Here is a 17,173-nt window from a genome sequence, read left to right as displayed (position 1 = left end):
TCCACTCAAGGGGGTGGCACTTTATGGCAGTCGGCTCAGAAATCCCAGCCTTATCTCTTTGGCGTCTGTCGTGTTACTGTAACCATCAACAGACATACAGGATAGCTCAGCGGCAACGTGCTCGCCTTGGAAGCAAGATGACATGGAGCAACACAGGTTCGATCCCCGGGTCTGCGCTTAGAAACCTCTGGGTATTAAGCGCGTTATAAATAACCTATCATGCTTCAAGGGCACACTTGAGCACATGCCAAGACCATCACACAACCACCCACTCATTTGTGAGCTTCTGTATAAGTACTAGAAACTACTCCCACGGGTATATTCTTGTTTGCTGGACCATTAGTCATTTGCCCTTTTGTGATCTGCACTATGTTTTGATCGTTCTATAATGGCTCTACAGGAATGCAGACTATGGCAAGCAGCATCCTAACCTCCATCCCCTTTTTTTTAGCTGTACAAAGATTCATTCCCATGTTTGTTTGTTTGTTTATTTGTTTGTTTTATTCATTTTTTGTGCGCGCCAGACCCAGGGGTAGCAGGGCGCAATGGCAAGAAAATGCGAAAATTAAAAGGTTACATCATAGCAAAATGTACATTAGAAAATACAATAAGGTCACACAAATAATTACAGAATATACAGGTTCAAGTAGGTCAATCAGAATTACAGCTGTATAGAGTAAAGGTCTATTGATTAATACCAGTAGAAGGTAGGTAACACTGGTCAACTGAGGTCAGTCGAGGTAAGGAATTGAATGACTTTTTTTTTCCTGAAACAAAGGTAGGGCAGGTCCGCTCTAAGGTCTTGTGGTAGTGAGTTCCAAGTTTTAGCAGCCTTTACCGGGAAGCTATTTCCTCCAATAGTGAGTCTAAAGTTCGGTATTGTCAAGCAATTAGTGTTGACAACTCTGGTTAGTCTAAGAGATGTTCTCCTGTGGAATTTGTCAGTCAGGTAACTAGGGGCAGAGTTATTAAGGGCTTTGTGGGTCAGGGATAGCATCTTGAGTTTTATTTTGTTGTCCGTGTTCAACCAGTTGTGGTGGCGTCTGGCGGAAGAGATATGGGATCTTTTATTAATGCCTAGTGCTGCTCTCGGGGCATTATTTTGTAATGTTTGTAGTCTTTGGGTTATTTTTTTATTAGCTCCAGAGTATAGAGCATTACAATAATCAATTCTGGAGAGAATTAAGGCTCTGGCCAGAATTAGCCAACTCTTATTGGAAAGGAATGGTTTACCGGCTCTTATCAGTTTGCACGTGTAGGCCGTGGAGGAGGCAAGGGATTTTAGCTGTTTATCAAGTGATAGGGTAGAATCAAGATAGAATCCCAGGGTTTTTACATCCTTGGATACTTGGATGATGTTCCCATCTATGTTGAATGAGGTGAATTCCTGACCTAGTTTTTTGATATTGGCTTGGGTACCCAGGATAATCAACTCTGTCTTATCGTTTAGACAAAGGCTGTGAGTGGCCTTCCATGCTTGGATGATAAGGTATACCTTGTTCACCAATTCTGTGTCTTTTGCATGATCCCCAGAAAGCATGAGGAGGATCTGTGTATCATCTGCAGAATTAGTGTAGGTGATACCAAGATGGTTCAGATCATCAAACAGGGGCTTGGTGAAGATATTGTATAGAGTTGGGGATACACAAGAACCCTGGGGAACACCACATGAGATAGGGGTGGGATCTGCCACTGCTGAGTGGGAGAAGACTCTCATTGTTCTCTCGCTCAAGAATGACTTGATCCATCCAATGGCTTGCGAGGAGAAATGGGCGGTGGAGTCCAGGTGACTGCAGAGGACTTTGTGATTCACCAAATCAAAGGCAGCTGAGATGTCCAGGAGTAGTAGGAGTACTGTTCTCCCTTTGTCTCTCAGCTCATCAATTTGAGATTTCAAGTCAATGAGGGCAGTTTCTGTTCCGTGTAGGGGACGGAAGCCGGATTGTCCTTCGCCTAATGGGTTATGTAATTCTAGGTGCTTTTGAATTTGGTTGTATGCGGCTTTGTCCAGAATCTTGAGAAGAAACGGTACCGTAGTAATAGGGCGGTAATTAGTAGGGATGAGGGGATCTAATGTCTGTTTTTTAAGGAGGGGGAGTACCCAGGACTGTTTAAGGTTGGCAGGGATGGTGCCTGAGGCGAAGGAGGTGTTAATCAATTTAGTGATAAAGGGAGATAATTCTCTGGCAGCGCCTTTTATTAGCTGTGCTGTACAAATGTCACCTTTACAATTTGATGGTTTAAGCGACATGATAACTTTTTCTACTTCCAAAGTGGTCCTTTTGGAGAACTGGAAGGTATTGCTGTGCGCCAGTGGGTTATTGGTGTGAGGCATTTTAGGCGAATCCTGAATTTTAAGTACTTCTTTTTTTTGCTGGATTTTATTTTGGAGTGTGATCATTTTATTTGCTAAGGCTTGCTGGATATCCGTGCACCAAGGTTTGTCCTTGGTACAGATGTCCTGAATGGCGATGGGAGACTTGAGTTCCTTTAGAATGGAAAAGAGCTCTTTCATGCTGGAATTAGATTTAGCTATACGGTCATCATATGAGTTACGTTTTGCCCGGCAAACTTCTTTTTTGTAAAGTGAGGAGAGTGGATAGTTTAGCTTTGTTATCGACTGATGGGCAGAGCCTCCAGGTGGTTTCGCTCTTTCTTTTCAGAACGCGTAAATCTCTTAGCTGTGGAGTAAACCATTTGTTTAGATGAGCTTTCAGTTTGCTTGGTCTAGGTTTGAGAGGAGCCACTTTATCTAGTGTAGTGAGCATGATAGTATTAAATTCTTGCACTCGGATGCTAGGGTTTAGATTAGCTGATAGAGCGTTAAGGGTCGGTAATATAGCTGGGATCACTTTCTCTACAGTGATACATTTTTTATTTCTGGTTAGGCAAGGTGGCACTAGTAGGTTAGGTCTGGCAGTAGCTAGGTTAAAGGACACCAGGGAATGGTATGTCCAGGGTAAGGGCATTATAGATGAAATAGTGGCTGTACAGTTGCAATCAGCTATCCAGTCTAATGTTCTTCCCTTCAGGTGCATTGGCTTGTCAACTCTTTGAGTTAGGCCAAGTGCATGAATAGTGTTGGCTACCAATGTAGCATTGGTATCTGTGGTGTCATGGAGACCTAAATTAAAGTCCCCAAGAAGGATTGATTGAGAACAAGGTTTCAGGTTATTTGTGAGTAAGTTATGGAGATCCTCTTCAAAGGTGCCTAGAGGGCCAGGGGGTCTATATAAAAGGTGAATGATAAGTGTTTGATTATTATTTAGTTGAAGTTTGGCAGATGGGGTCTCACAAGATAGAATCGATTGGGTGGGTACTAATCTGAGTGAAAGGCTTGTTTTGGAGATTATAGCGATGCCGCCACCTCTAGCACCTTCTCGGTCGTGTCTAACTATCGTGTAGCCCCTTTGCCCCCATCTCTGCTGCCTTTTTGTATTCTCTCACAGGTTAAGGTCAATCTACCACTGTTGTCTTATGCATTTAGACCATTGTTTTGGTGACTGCACAGTATGGAAAACTCTTACTATACAAGGCACTAAGATATATTCATTACACAGAATAATCAGTGGGCCGGCAGGTCAGCTTTGCAGGCTAACAAGTGTATCTGTTTAGATGTATGGCTGGGACCCACCTTTGCCTTGTAGGTGAGCAGTGCCAGATCAGGATCCCTGGAAAGATCTCAGATTTGATTGCATTGATCCTTGTTTTCACACACTTGTGGAAATGTGAAATGTACTGCTATACCTTTGATGATCTCTAAGCCTTAATTGTAATGCAAAGCTTGGCTAGTGCTTGTTACTGTGTTGCTTTGCCTCGAATAGACCTAACTGTATGTGATTGTGCCGAAGCCAACCGCTTCGAATGCCGCTCCCTTCTTATGTAGTTCTATTCTGATTCAGACAAGCGAGATTTAGAGTACTGATTTGTTCAGCGCAATGGCTACTGTGTGGATTAGCAACATTATGTGGACCAGGCATGGCCTCAGTCCTGCGAGAAATATATTCTGGACTAGATACTGCTGACCTGCTGAAACTGTATCAATATGCGTCTGCTCCGTGCTGCGATATGTTCTCACTGTGGCGTGAGAAGGTTGTCAAAGCTTATGTGGCTATCCGTGAGAAGACTCTAAAATAGGCAGAAGATGTTGTGATCCATTGTATACTGTTGTCATCATATGTCGCCCGGCATGCCCTTCCCATAGAAGACCATGTTAAGCAAAGGTAGAAAAATGATGGGGGTTTCTGCTCTGTGCTCCTTGGGGCAAAGGAATCTAGGTGTGTTAGATTTGTACCGTCCTGTCCCGTGGATGTCTGCTTTGCTGTTTTGCTGACTGCCATTCAATCAGTCTATTTGGAACTGTGCTTGAGCCACAAATCCTGGATCTTATGATGCTAGTAACTTTTCTTTGCCTTCCAGTTTCTCCTCCGGATAGTAAAGAAGATATTCCCAGATTTTGAATTCATGTGGCTAGTGGATGAAGCCAAGAAGAACCTGCCTCTGGAGCTGGACTTTCTGAACGAAGGCCGTAATGCAGAGAAAATGGCCCAGATGCTGCATCGTTTCAAGTATCTGAAGGTACTGTAGGTTCTGGGGGTAATGCCCAATTTGATCAAATAATAATGTCTGCATGGACGTGTTGACTGAAATTCGGTCAGTATCATTAGTTCGGAGCCCAAAATACTGAACATGAGGAGCAGGGGTTGCAGGGTGTCCCCCTCACCCCATGTTCGGTATATTGGGGTTCAATGGTTGCAGGGGAGACACCCGCTTCCTTGACATTGGAAGCAGGGGAATCAAAACAAGAAAAAAACAAAAAAGAAAAAGGGACCCTGCAGCTTCAGCTCCGACCCACATTAGATGGACGGAACTGATGCTGCAGGGCTGTAGAAGAACCATTTGACGACCCAGCAAGAAGTTAAGTAGGGGAGGGGGGATTATTATGAGACTGATTGCAGCGCAGGGATTTTGGTTGTTTCACCGAAGGTCAAACAGATATGCGGCGGAATCGACTACGGTCAATTCCACAGCGAACATTTTGACTTCGGTCAAACAACCCCGATCCGGTTCACGGACAGTGGCCTTTAAGGTCCACCAATGTTAGATGTCCATGCGAACATGATCTAGGTCACGTGACATCTGGGTAGATTGTGGAAGTGTGTTCAGCACTGGGTCCGAAGCAGTCCTTATCATCCTGGATTAAGATGAGACTCTGCCTTATTTATGTCTTTAGTCCCAGTTGTTGATTCCCATATGTACAAATAATGTGGAAATTGAACCATGCGATTTGTTAGAAAGGTTTACTTGACCACAAATTAGCGACTCCTGCACTTGACATGCTGCTCCCTATCACCCCTCGTACTTTTGTTATGAGCACTACACATAGTTTAACTTTTTTAATAAACTCTTTTGGCCATCACACTAATGCCCAGATATGTATTCTGTCAAGGCAGAAGAAGGACTCCGACCAGAGGAAATGTTTGAATGTAGTTTTATTTAAATTAATAGAAAACACCTCACTTACCATACTACTAAAAGGGAGTTCCCTTCCTAACCAAACCAAACTAAGGTGCTCAGTTATAGTTCAAAAGATACAAATAGTCCTCGGTCCAAACCTATCCACTGAACTGACCCTACCACTTAGTTTTCTTGGGTCCTGTGACCCATCTTGAGGTTTATGCTGCTCAGGATTCACAGGCTTCTGTAACCCTTTTCCTTGTCTCATGCTCTCTCTTCACTTAGGCCCGTGTGACACTTGGTTGGGGCTGATGTAGTCCTTCCCTCGTCCCAGCATGTTCTCTCTTCTCCGCCCTCTGACCTGGACAACCCGCGTACCTGCTGTTTTGTGGTGCTTGCTCCAGTGAGGGTCCATCTGATAAACGGCACTAGCGTTCTCCACAGCTTGCCACTCTTCCACACTGGATGCTAGCGGTCTTCGTGTTCTGCTCATCTCATCTCTATCTCTTAAGAGAGATCTTGTTGGCTCTCGGTCTGAGACCGGAGGACTCCAACGAATCCTGTGGCGTCATCACTGATCCCCAGGCTGAGGTCTCCTCCCATGTGGCCCATGGGCAGCAGCCGCTACCTGATCCTGGCCCTGGGGGTGGTATTGTGAGGGAGAATCACATGGGAGGAGATGGCTGTCAGTGAGATGTGTTGACTCTATTAGGAGAGACGCAGTATTCGTCTCTTCCATGTGAAGAAGATCTTAGCATTCCTAAATTCCTGATGGCATGTTGTCATTATACAAATACCTTCAGTTATAGAAACCCATTTTGCCAAACATTCTAGGCGGCATTACATTCACACCTCATATGTAGATACACATACAACATCTCCTGTCTCTGATGGTTTTGTGCTAAGTAAAATTCCCAAACAAAATCACACCAAAAGTCCTATAATTCGTATGGACTCCAACTCCCATAAAACCTTGTGTTTTGGGGCGAGGAAGAGCAGAAAGGAGTTCATGTGTAGCAGAAGAAACACTGAACTGAATACACAGGCTAGTTGTTCTGAAGAGGCTCAACTATGTGGAACATTTAAAAATGGTGTCCCCTTTTACTGAAGAGAGAGAAGCCGAACGGAGTCAGAAGGAAACAAAGCCACACGAGAAGGCATAGTCTCACCTGTTGATTCTGCATCCAAATCTGAATGGGGGTGGGATCTTCCCATGCTTTGCTTTTCTTGAGTCATGTCCCTGAGTTTGCCTATGAAGAGATGAGGACCGTCCCTGCCCGCTGCCACTCTCTCTCCCAAGATGTTCCGGATGGGAGAAAAGTGGTGACTAGGAGGGGAAACGCCCCTGTAGAGGGAAAAGCCAACAAGGCAGAAAAACCCTCTTAGGATGGAACAGTCATAAGGATCCTTGGAGACTGCAGTAAATCGAAGGAGAGATGGTCCAGGATGTAAGCGGTCTGATTTCCAATAAAGAGAACAGCTCAAAAAAGGGTTGTGGTAGGAGAGGAGCCTAAAAGGCAGGCAAGGCAGCTTCAATAACAAAGTTGGCACCAGGGCAGAATAAGGTAGGTAGCGGCAAGGGAGGAAAAAGGCATGCAATAAGGACAGAGCAATACAGGAAGAAACGGGTTGCAACGTGAGTTGCTCCAGCTTGGTCTGAATAAATGCAGCTGGACACAGCCGCCATCTTGGAGGAAACACTAGAGAGTTGCTCACAGCCTTCGAAAAACGTAATGGAACAACCAACGTCCATGCTTCCATCTGCTCCATAACGACCATCGGTTTGTTGTGACACAGAGGTGCGAGAAAGGATCACGCTGGTGGGAACAGGTGTTCCCAAGTTGCCGCTTGCCGGCAGTGCTCACCAGAGAGGTGCTGGTCCATGGAGGAAGCCGCAGGCAGTGGCAGGGGACCACAGGGGAGCCGGCAGCAGCGAACAGGCTACCAGCAACGCAGTCAAGTAGTGGAGCTGAAAGGAGTTCTGCATCACAGAAGACACCATCCCGAGGTGAAAGCTTCATTGCAGCAACGTGATACTGGTCAGTGGCAGTGGCAGTGCCAGACACGGGTGAGTCTTACCAGAGATGTTGGGGGCACCGGGCATTTTCGAGCGCCATATGAAGTTTTAAGAACTTATGATGAATTTTGAAAAAGCAGGAAACAAAGACAGAATTTTCCCAAGTTCTCTTATGTCAGATATCAATATGTGGAACAGTGGAGCAAGTGTTGCTGCAAGCCAATGAATTTTAATGAAGGAATTAAAAGACCAAACTTGAACACACCTCCATATACAAGATATCAGTATGGTGAAAGTTAGAACAAGTATTATCATAATCAGATGGCTACTACCGAAGGAGTAAGAAGGTCTAACTCGAACAAGTCTCCATGTATGAAATGTCAATGTGGGGAAAGTTGGGACAAGTAATACCTTAAGCCAAGAAAGTATATACAGTAAAGGAATACAACTGTCATATACTGAAAGACAGTGGGAAAATTAAAGAGAAGCCCCGGTGAAAGAAGTGCATCAGGCAGTGGTCAATTGAGGAGAAGATGCCTGGCAGGAGAGTATACCAGGAGTTTCTCCAAAAGATGTTATTTTTTAAAAGAGACACTATTATCATATTGAGAAATGACTTTTGTCATCTAACGAAACTATTGTAACACCCTTAAGGAAATATAGGCTTGAAAAACACTTTTGCCATCCCTAAGAAGTGGTTAATTGAAAAGAGACCTTTTGTTATTAGGAAATGGATGCTTTAAAGAGACACTATTGTCATCCTTGAGAAGTGGTTGTGTGAAGGAGACACTTTGCCATTTTTAAGGAGCCATTATTTGAAGGACACACATTTTGCCAACTTTAAGGGGCCATTGTTTGAAAGGAACACTTTTGCCATTATACCAGAGACATTCATGGGAAGGGAGAAATACCCCTCTAAATCTAAGGATTATTTTGTTAAATTGATCTATTTGTTTTTTTTAACACTTTTCACCAAGCTTGCATCAGAGACAACTTTCTTTACACTCTTAGTTGTTTTATTTAGTGTGAGGGTCAGAGTAATGTTTTGGAACACAAGGACAGTCTTTATAATTTTGACAACGGGCCAGACTGATCTTTAGTTTTAGTTTGCTAGCATGGGAAACTATTTTTAGGATATGGACAGATAGGCCTTTATCCAACCCTTTCCTTTTAATTAAGATGTCTGATGTTGAAAAACACTACCACTTTGTGTCCGCCTCTCATTTCTGACCCCTCACAGGACCCAGTCACCTCTTCATCCCTGGAGTCGGCGTCTGGCTGCGAGCTCCGGGCCCACCACATCTTGTACATGGTCACGCCTCAAGGTTTGGTTCGCTTTGTACAACGTCTTCCTCTAAGGCCTTGCACACGTCCTTGTCTGGCAGAAGGCATCTACCTCGGGCGTCCGCTTTCTTCCATGCTGCAGCCAGCTCCGTTGGTCCGTGCGACTCGGTCCCTTGATGACGTTGTCACGTCTGAGTCTTGCCTCAGCGTTGGGTTTCTCCTCCTCCAATAAAGGGTTGTTGGTCCTTTATTCTTGCTCCGATATTCGAAAGGGGCATATTGCTCACCACCGGCTGTCAAGTGTGTGTGGAAAGTTCAGTATCACCTTGAGCCAATCACAGAGGTCTTGTCAGTATTTCTCACTCGCATGTAGGCAGATAATACCTCAGGTCTAGGGAGTTCCCCATGGGAATGGGAGTCCTTGTCCCCTAATGGGTTGTCGCTCCCACTGAGGTCCCGCTTTCTCAAAATCTAGGGACGGTTTTGCAGAGTGGGCTCACATCCCTAGCCTCAAAGTCGGGGTGGGGTCCCCCTAGGGAAGAAGGGATGAAGTCTCCAGATTTGTCACAGTATACAGTCCAATGAAATGAGGATTTTGATGACTTTTGGAACTGAAATAAACCTGGAGATATCTAGACGAAGGATGACCCTCTATTTAAGGACACTTATGGGGTTGGGTTGCTTTGAGTGCGTAAAAAGAAAGAAGAAAGACCCTCTCACCAGCTCCCTCCTCAGCTCTCTGAAAAAAAGCTGTAAACCTTGCTTTCTAAATATGGTCTGTCTCAGTAGTCTGTTTGCGGGAGTAGTCGGGGAGGCCCCACGACCAGGCTGTACCTCCACAACCCAGGGCCAAACTACATGCGCAGAGATTACATTTGGTGACAGAAATAATAAGACTCAAAGGCAAAAAAGACACTACGACTTGGCCTGAGTTTTGAAGGGGCAATAAAAAGAAGAGTACACCTGTTTGCGCCTGTCCACAAGATGGCCTCCACCTACAGGCCACACCTGGGAGGGTTATCACATTAATGGGGCCGTGACCCAGTTCCTTCTGGGGGGCATTCCTAATACTTAATTGGTTCAACATTCTGCTCCCTGAGCCTACTTTATGTGCAATTCATTCCTGATAAGTAGCTTTGTAGTGCCCAACGGGGCCATACATGACACAATAAGAGATCACCTACCAGTCTCGGGTCATGTCCGGCTCGATTGAGCATCCGTGGTAGGCAGCGCCTCTTGGTTGAGGGAGCTCATTGTGCCTACCCTGAGAAGTAGCTAAATAAGAGCCAAGCAACACCAGAGGAGTTGGTGGCACTCGGTCCCTCAATTGGTATTGACTCTCCCCTTCCTGGTTATGACAAGCGAGCAAACTGTTGAGCTCTTGCTCCCAAGTCCCGGTGCTGCTGTTCAGTGCCACTGCCAGGGGTGTTGCTAGGTCTGGAAAAGATTTGGGGCTCAGCTAATGTCAGGAGTGTCGGGACTGGGGGCTAGCCAGCCTTTTGGTTGTAGCCCCTGAACCTCCGTCCGGGGCTACAACAGTGGTGGAAATGGAAAAAATGTGGTGCGGATGCCACACTTTTTTGTGGTTGTGAAATGAGACGATGAAAGTGAGTGGAGCATGAATGAATGGAATGAGATTGAGTGAATTGTGTTAAGTGAGGTATGGCCTAGTGTGAACACCAGCACAGCACAAGACACTTTAGTGAACAAGCATCTTAATGAATATATGTAACCGTTCTGAGGGCATAATACATGCATTAATGTCAGTGAATGTGTCACTTTTATTTTCTTTGAATAATATGAAATTGACACTTTAAAAACTGAGTTTTTTAAAAAAAAAAAAGTTTGTATGAATTTGAGAAATAAAATATGAATATTTTTCTATAAACTTGCTGCTACGCAATGGTTCATTTAGTACTAGGAGTAGAGATGGTCCTTTAATAGAACCCACCTTCCACACGGAAGTATCCTCGAACCACAAGCTTCGTGTTTCAAAACAGTACAGGTTAAACCCTTTATTCTCAGGGTATGCTTGTGGTTGACATCCCTGAATCTCTTTTTGTTTGAGGCGGATCCCACAACACAAGGGCCGGGGTGGGGGAGGAGTTTGGGGTGGGGGCGGTGCCCGAGGGGCGTCGTCTAGAGGGGGCAGGGCTCGTAGTGACCATCCAGCAATGCTGGAATACTAGGGCCCGTGACTGCAGCAATGCGCACTACATGTACAATCAGTTGTACAGTGCCAACGCCGCGGTAAAAGGCAACGCTGCCGTTTCGGGCGCTTTTTTTCTTTCTTTTTTTTTTTTTTTGACCCGGGGCTATAGCCCCTGCAGTACCCCCTTAGCAACGCCTCTGGCCACTTCCCTCCAAAATACTGCCGTCTGTTGGCCCTCAGTCAGGGGTCATTTCTGACTACTCTTTTTCGGGCCTAGTTATTACCAGTGCCAGCCCCAGGTCTGCCAGTGCCCTGTGCGCAGAGGCGTTGCTGGGGGGGGGGGGGCGCTAAGGGGGCTATAGCCCCTGATGTTTTGATTGTAGCCCCGGATAGAATCCCAGGAGCTACAACCAAAAGGCTGGCTAGCCCCCAGTCGACAGTTCTGACATCAGCATAGCCCTGGGTCTTTTCCAGACCTAGCAACAGCCCTGCCTGTGCGAGATGTATACGCCCAAACCCTTCCTCCCCACCATAAATGCAGAACGGCAGGGGGCTCAGTTCTGTTGCTCGGGTAATACTAGAACAGGGTAATACTAGAAGAACCAGGACTGAGCCCCCTGCTGTTCTTGTAAAGTGTGTGTAAGGGCTCCTTGCCTCCAGCTCAGTGGCATGTAAACTGCACCTGAAGAATCACGCTGTATATTTGCTGCGCCGTGGGGGCGCCCTCTGAGCGCACCTTGAGCCGGCGCTGGTTGGCACTCCCTTAGGATGGCCCTTTAACACAGAGCCCTGCTTCCACGGGCAGTCAATGAGCGCATGGCCCATCACTGTGACTGCATTTTGTTCTCCCATGTTTACCTCTATTGGGTTGATGGAAGTGTAATAAAAATAGAAACACTTATACCTACGTGGCCTGCGACAGGGAAAATCGGGAGCAGTGGAATGGAAGCAGAGGTGCAACTAAGCCAGGCACCCCTCTCCCCGGCCCCCGCGTGCCCGCTGACCCCATGCTGCGCGGCGCCGCGACCGCCGCAGGTGCCGGCGTTTTCTCCACTTGCGTGTGGCCTGGGCGCACACACGTAACTGGAGCCACATGTGAACAGAATCCGCTCCTCTCTCCATGTTGTTATAGTCACAGCGGCAGTGTTTACACGAACGCATGGTAAAGGACCACGGGCCCTGCAACCACTTACACACTCGGCTGCATCTCGCTTCTTTAACACGGTGAACTCGCGAAAGTGGCCCTGGAAACTGGATGAGCTCACGCAGCACTTTTAGACGGGCTGAACAATTTGTAGGTTTTGCAGTTATAATTGGGCGGGGTAAACCAGCGCCAAGAACACAGGAAGAGGCGCTGCCCACACCTTGCATAATGTGACCAGTGAAGATTGCACCCGGATATCTCGCGCTGGTAGTTCAAATTAATAGTTACAGAAATCTCTGTAAGTGCCCATCAAATGACATTTGATTGAAAAATATGTGAGCCAGCTGACTCGTGTTTTAACCTTTCCTGGTCTTTTTCAAGGCTGAACCAATACAAAAAAAACAGCCAATTGCACAAACAAGAATGAAATTGATAAAATACAATCAACGACCATAACGAAATGAGAAAATAACCCGTGTAATGGGAACAGGAGAGAGTGATGAATGTGTCGCATAATATAGAAGAGAAAGGGGAGAGGGGTAAAGGGAGAGAGAGAAGAAACAACTGTTAGCATCTCAATATTGCATAACAACTACTGTGTAGGAGCCAAGGCATGAACAAGTGCCTGCCAGTGTTTTTTCAAAGCAGTCTTCTGAGAGTTTAATGGGCCTCATTACGGGTCTGGCGGTAACCCTGCCGGCGATACGCGGTGTGTTGCCACCAGGCTCGAAAAATAGTACCGGCGCTGACCTCCCGGCAACACCGTGGTATTACAACCCCGGCGGCTGGGAAGTCAGGCGCTGGTAATTCTGTTAATCCCTATTCCCATAGAGTTCAATAGGGCTCTATGGGAGTGGGGACCACGGAAGCACCGACATCGTTATTAACGGTGCCCTGTGCTTCCGCTACGGTCTGCCTATCGTGGCTGATGTGCCCAGCAGCGTCAGACCTGCCGGGCACAGCAACTCGGGCAGGCATACCCGTAGTGTGCCAGTCTGGTAACAACGGTGCCAGTAGGCTTACCGGCACACTTGTAATGAGGCCTAATGACTTAGTTGGAGGTGTATAGCCAGTATTTTTGTAACTAAAATGTCTTAACCAGATCTACCTCAAAGCCACTTGATGTATAAGCACTCTGTGTATCCTTCACTAAAGTCCTGTTAAAAACAAGCATTGGCAAAGCCAACCATCTTGGCTTATGTATAGGTGTTAGACGCTTGCCAGGCACTGCTATTAGATTCCCAGTTACTCGCACCTGCTGCCTTCAATCACCAGCCAATATCCTATGGCAGTGCCTGGCAATTGCCTTTGCCATGCCTACGCAAAAGCCCAAACTGTTGGTATTGCCAGTGCTTGTTTGTACAGCATCATATTTCTATATGTGATGTCCCTTGCAATTACAGATATCCTGGTAGATGCTTGAGCGACACCATGCTCCTCTCCTTTACTGGAAAAGAGATTCAAGCTTTCCTGAGGGGAGGCTTTTGCCTTTAATGCATGTTGGGTGCGTGACCAGTGACAACATGTCAGGTTTCCTTCTCTTATTCAAGTTTCCTTTTCATTATTTATCCTTTTCAGATTAGCTTTGTGTGGGTGGGAAGTTTTCCATTATAGTTGGTTAGGCCTTAACTAGATGATTCAGAATCCTGGTTCTGACCCAAGGCAAGATGGAGCCTCACAGTGACAGCTCTGATTGGCTAGAAGACAATGCTGAACAACAATGAACATTCTAAACTGTCACTCTGTGCCTTTCATCATCAAAACCCCATCTGAGAGGACGTGTTCAGTGGCTGCTCCTGCTTTAGTATTAGGCCTGGTGGATTTTATCCTTCAGATCTCAGCAGTTGAGCGGCTACTTACTTGGGGGTTCAGGAGAAGTCTTCAGCTGGCAGGAATTCGTTTTGGAAGATAGGAAAAGCAGGAAATCTTTGTGAATTCGCGAAGGAGATAAGTGACTTTATTTCTACTGTAAATCTGTTCATCTTAAATACAGTCTCCTTGAAAATTCGTTAAAAGTAGTGTTTCAACTAAAACAATTGAACTATCGGTGTGCGCTTGTGTTTCCAGTGCGGTGTTCATTAGCGCGAGATTTTGACTGTAACGTGCGTATTCCAGTGAGCACGTGCTTTCTAGCGTTTGTATTCCGAGCGCGAGCAGAGGTTGGTCTCGTGCCATTTTTTAAAAGCGCGTGTGTTTTATTGCGCGAGAGATCCTTTTCGCCAAAAGCTATACGCAGCGTGAAAACTACAAAGCGCGTGTGAAATACAAAGCGCGTGTGAAATATAAAGCGCGTGTGAAATACAATGCGCGTGTGATTTTTAGCGCGAGTATACAAAGCGCGTGTGAAGTATAAAGCGCGTGTGAAATACAATTCGCGTGTGATTTTTAGCGCGAGTATACCAAGCGCGTGTGAAATACAATTCGCGTGTGAAATACAAAGCGCGTGTGATTTTAAGCGCGAGAATCTGTTCGTCGCGTGCCTTGTGAGTGCGCGTGTGTTTTTTTTCCATCGCGAGTAATTTTGCGCGTGACAATCACTTCGTTGCTTTTGAACTCAATAGCGCGGGTGTTCTTATTTCGCGTGTCTCGCAGGAGAATATTATTGCGCGTGTGGACCATTGCGCGTGTGAATTGTTGCGCGTGTGGATTTTTGCGCGTGTGGATTACTTGGATCGCGCGTCTTCATCCGTTTGCGCGTGTTCTTCAACCAGGAAGATTTCTATGTGAAGTTCAACGATTAATGGAAATAACCTGCGTGTGCAGTTAGCACGTTTTTTCCTCTTTCTTCAAGGATTCAAAGACTCAAGATAATTATAAATAGTTTGAAAAGTTTTGATATTACAAGAAAGAACATTTTAAAGACAATCTAATTGAACTACCAGTGCAAGTTGGAAAAAAGACAAACAAAGAACTAAAACTTCCAGTTTTGCCTAATGTAAGAAGTTGCTGGGAATTTCTAGTATCGCAAGTAAGAGAGATTTTCAGCTTCTTATCCGCTTCTCTAAGAAATTTCAAGAGAAGAACCAGGTAGGATTCTCAATTATTAGTTAAGGATTAATTACTTCCCATTCATAAGGTTAAGTAAGTGAATTAAGAAAGTGTATATGTTATTCTTTATCCTCTGCAGGTTCAGCACTGATTAGCCTTGACGCAGTCTGCCTGGTGTTGTTTTGTTGTCCCATTCCCCCTTTCCCTTTGGGGTGTAGTTTACAGAGCTGTATTGAAAATTAGTTCTGGGAAATACATCTCAGGGGGATTGTCGGGGGTTCAGCAGCTTCCGCGGATACAGGACCTCTCAGCCTGACAGAATGAAAGGCCAATAATTTAGTCCGCCCGAGCTGTCATGAACCCCGACGAATCCATGGAAATGTTAGGATCTTTGATTAGGGAGTTACGGGAGGAGTTGAAAATTTCTCGGGATGAGAATGCTTTACTTAGTCAAAAGGTGGATGACTTAAGTGTTAAAGTTACACAAATTCAACAGAGGGGAGAAAGGAGAGAGGATGAGGTTTCAGGGGGCGCAGGTTCTCCACCAGAGTTAGAAAGAGAAGATCAGTTACCACACATACAACGGGCGCCTACAGTGGCAGAAGGGGTAAGGAGTATAATTATGCCAGTGCCTTTGGCGTCCCCAGAACGTTATCATGGGGATTCCAAGAGATTTAGGGTGTTTTTAACACAATGTGAATTACATTTTATGAGTAGACCAGAATTATTTCCATCGGATGCTTCTAAGATAACATTTATGTTGTCATATCTTTCTGGGGAAGCATCTGCTTGGGCTGGGTTGTTGGTGAGTCAAAAGAGTGCGGTTTTAGAAAATTATACCAACTTTTTAGAGATATTCCGAAAAATGTTTGATAGAAGACAGCTATCTCTGGAAGTGGATGGTGAACTTTTAGAATTAAAACAAGGTAATAGAGACTTGATTGCTTATATAACACAATTTAAGTCCCTTGTGTTAGAAAGCAAGTGGCCCGAGGCTAAACAAGCCTCGTTGTTTTATCGGGGCCTTAGAGATGAGTTAAAGGATGCCTTGTCTGGAGTAGTTGAACGCCCTCCTACTTGTGAAGGTCTGATTGATTTGGTTATTCAATTGGATTTCCGTTTGAGTGAAAGGAAGGCAGAGAGACGTCATGGTCAGAGTGATGTAAAGTCTATACTTAGAGTAGATAGACCCAAAATAGAGAGTAGACCCAAAGGGAATAATTCATCTCCAAGAATCAGAGGCCCGTTAACAGTGGAGGAAAAGACTAGGAGGAGAGATAATAATTTGTGTTTATACTGTGGAAGAGGTGGGCATTTTTTAGGAAACTGTCCTTACACTCCCAAGAAGACTTCTTCCTCAGCAGTCAAGGTACAACAGATCGCCAATACGGTGCAGACAGCGGTTCCTCATATAACCATAAATGTATCCTTATTTTTTGATTTGGAGTGTAAGGGAAATGGTCCTGTAATGATTGACTCTGGTGCGACTGGGAATTTCATGGATTGGGGTCTGGCCAAATCGTTGGGAATTCCAATTATTCTGAAGGAGGTTGTAGAGCAGGCTAGGGCTGTTGATGGTACATGTTTATCTTCTGGTCCTATTACTCATAGAACTGGTTCTTTAACTTTGGAGTTATCAGGAGGTCACAGAGAGATAATTTCATTTGAGTTAATTGATGCCCCTTTGTTGAAGATTATCTTAGGCATGCCTTGGCTTACTCTTCATAATCCCCTAATTGATTGGAGTGCTAGGACAATTGACATGCAATCCGATTTTTGTAAAGAGAATTGCTTTTCAGGAAGTCTCTTAGAGGAAGAGGTAAAACAAAGTAATTCTGTATCTAGTTTTCTGGCTGAGACTGGAATTGGAGGTCATGATGTGGGAGCTGTAGTGGGTCAACTTCCCCAGTGTTACAAAGATTTCTGGGACGTATTTGATGAGAAAGTGGCAGGAGAATTACCACCCCATAGATCCTTTGATTGTAAAATTGAACTGGAGCCAGGAACAATTTTGCCTAGTAGTAGGGTATATGCTCTTACTGAGAAAGAGAATGATTATTTAAAAGAATATTTGTCGGAAAATTTGGCCAAAGGATTTATTCGTCATTCTAAGTCACCTGCGGCCTCTCCT

General features: G+C 45.2%; 1 protein-coding gene across 1 annotated transcript in view; it reads left to right on the top strand.

Annotated features, from left to right (window-relative positions):
- The window catches only part of ADCK1 (aarF domain containing kinase 1), a 1,181,187-nt gene that overhangs the window by 744,211 nt on the left and 419,803 nt on the right, over positions 1-17,173 (top strand). The window contains exon 6 of the mRNA XM_069637911.1: positions 4,420-4,578. Within this exon, the coding sequence (XP_069494012.1) occupies positions 4,420-4,578 (159 nt within the window). The remainder of the gene's footprint in view (positions 1-4,419; positions 4,579-17,173) is intronic.

This window comes from Ambystoma mexicanum, chromosome 14 (genome assembly GCF_040938575.1).
Source record: "Ambystoma mexicanum isolate Mex_15411 chromosome 14, UKY_AmexF1_1, whole genome shotgun sequence".
NCBI lineage: Eukaryota > Metazoa > Chordata > Amphibia > Caudata > Ambystomatidae > Ambystoma > Ambystoma mexicanum.
This window is presented reverse-complemented; position numbering and strand designations above follow the sequence as displayed.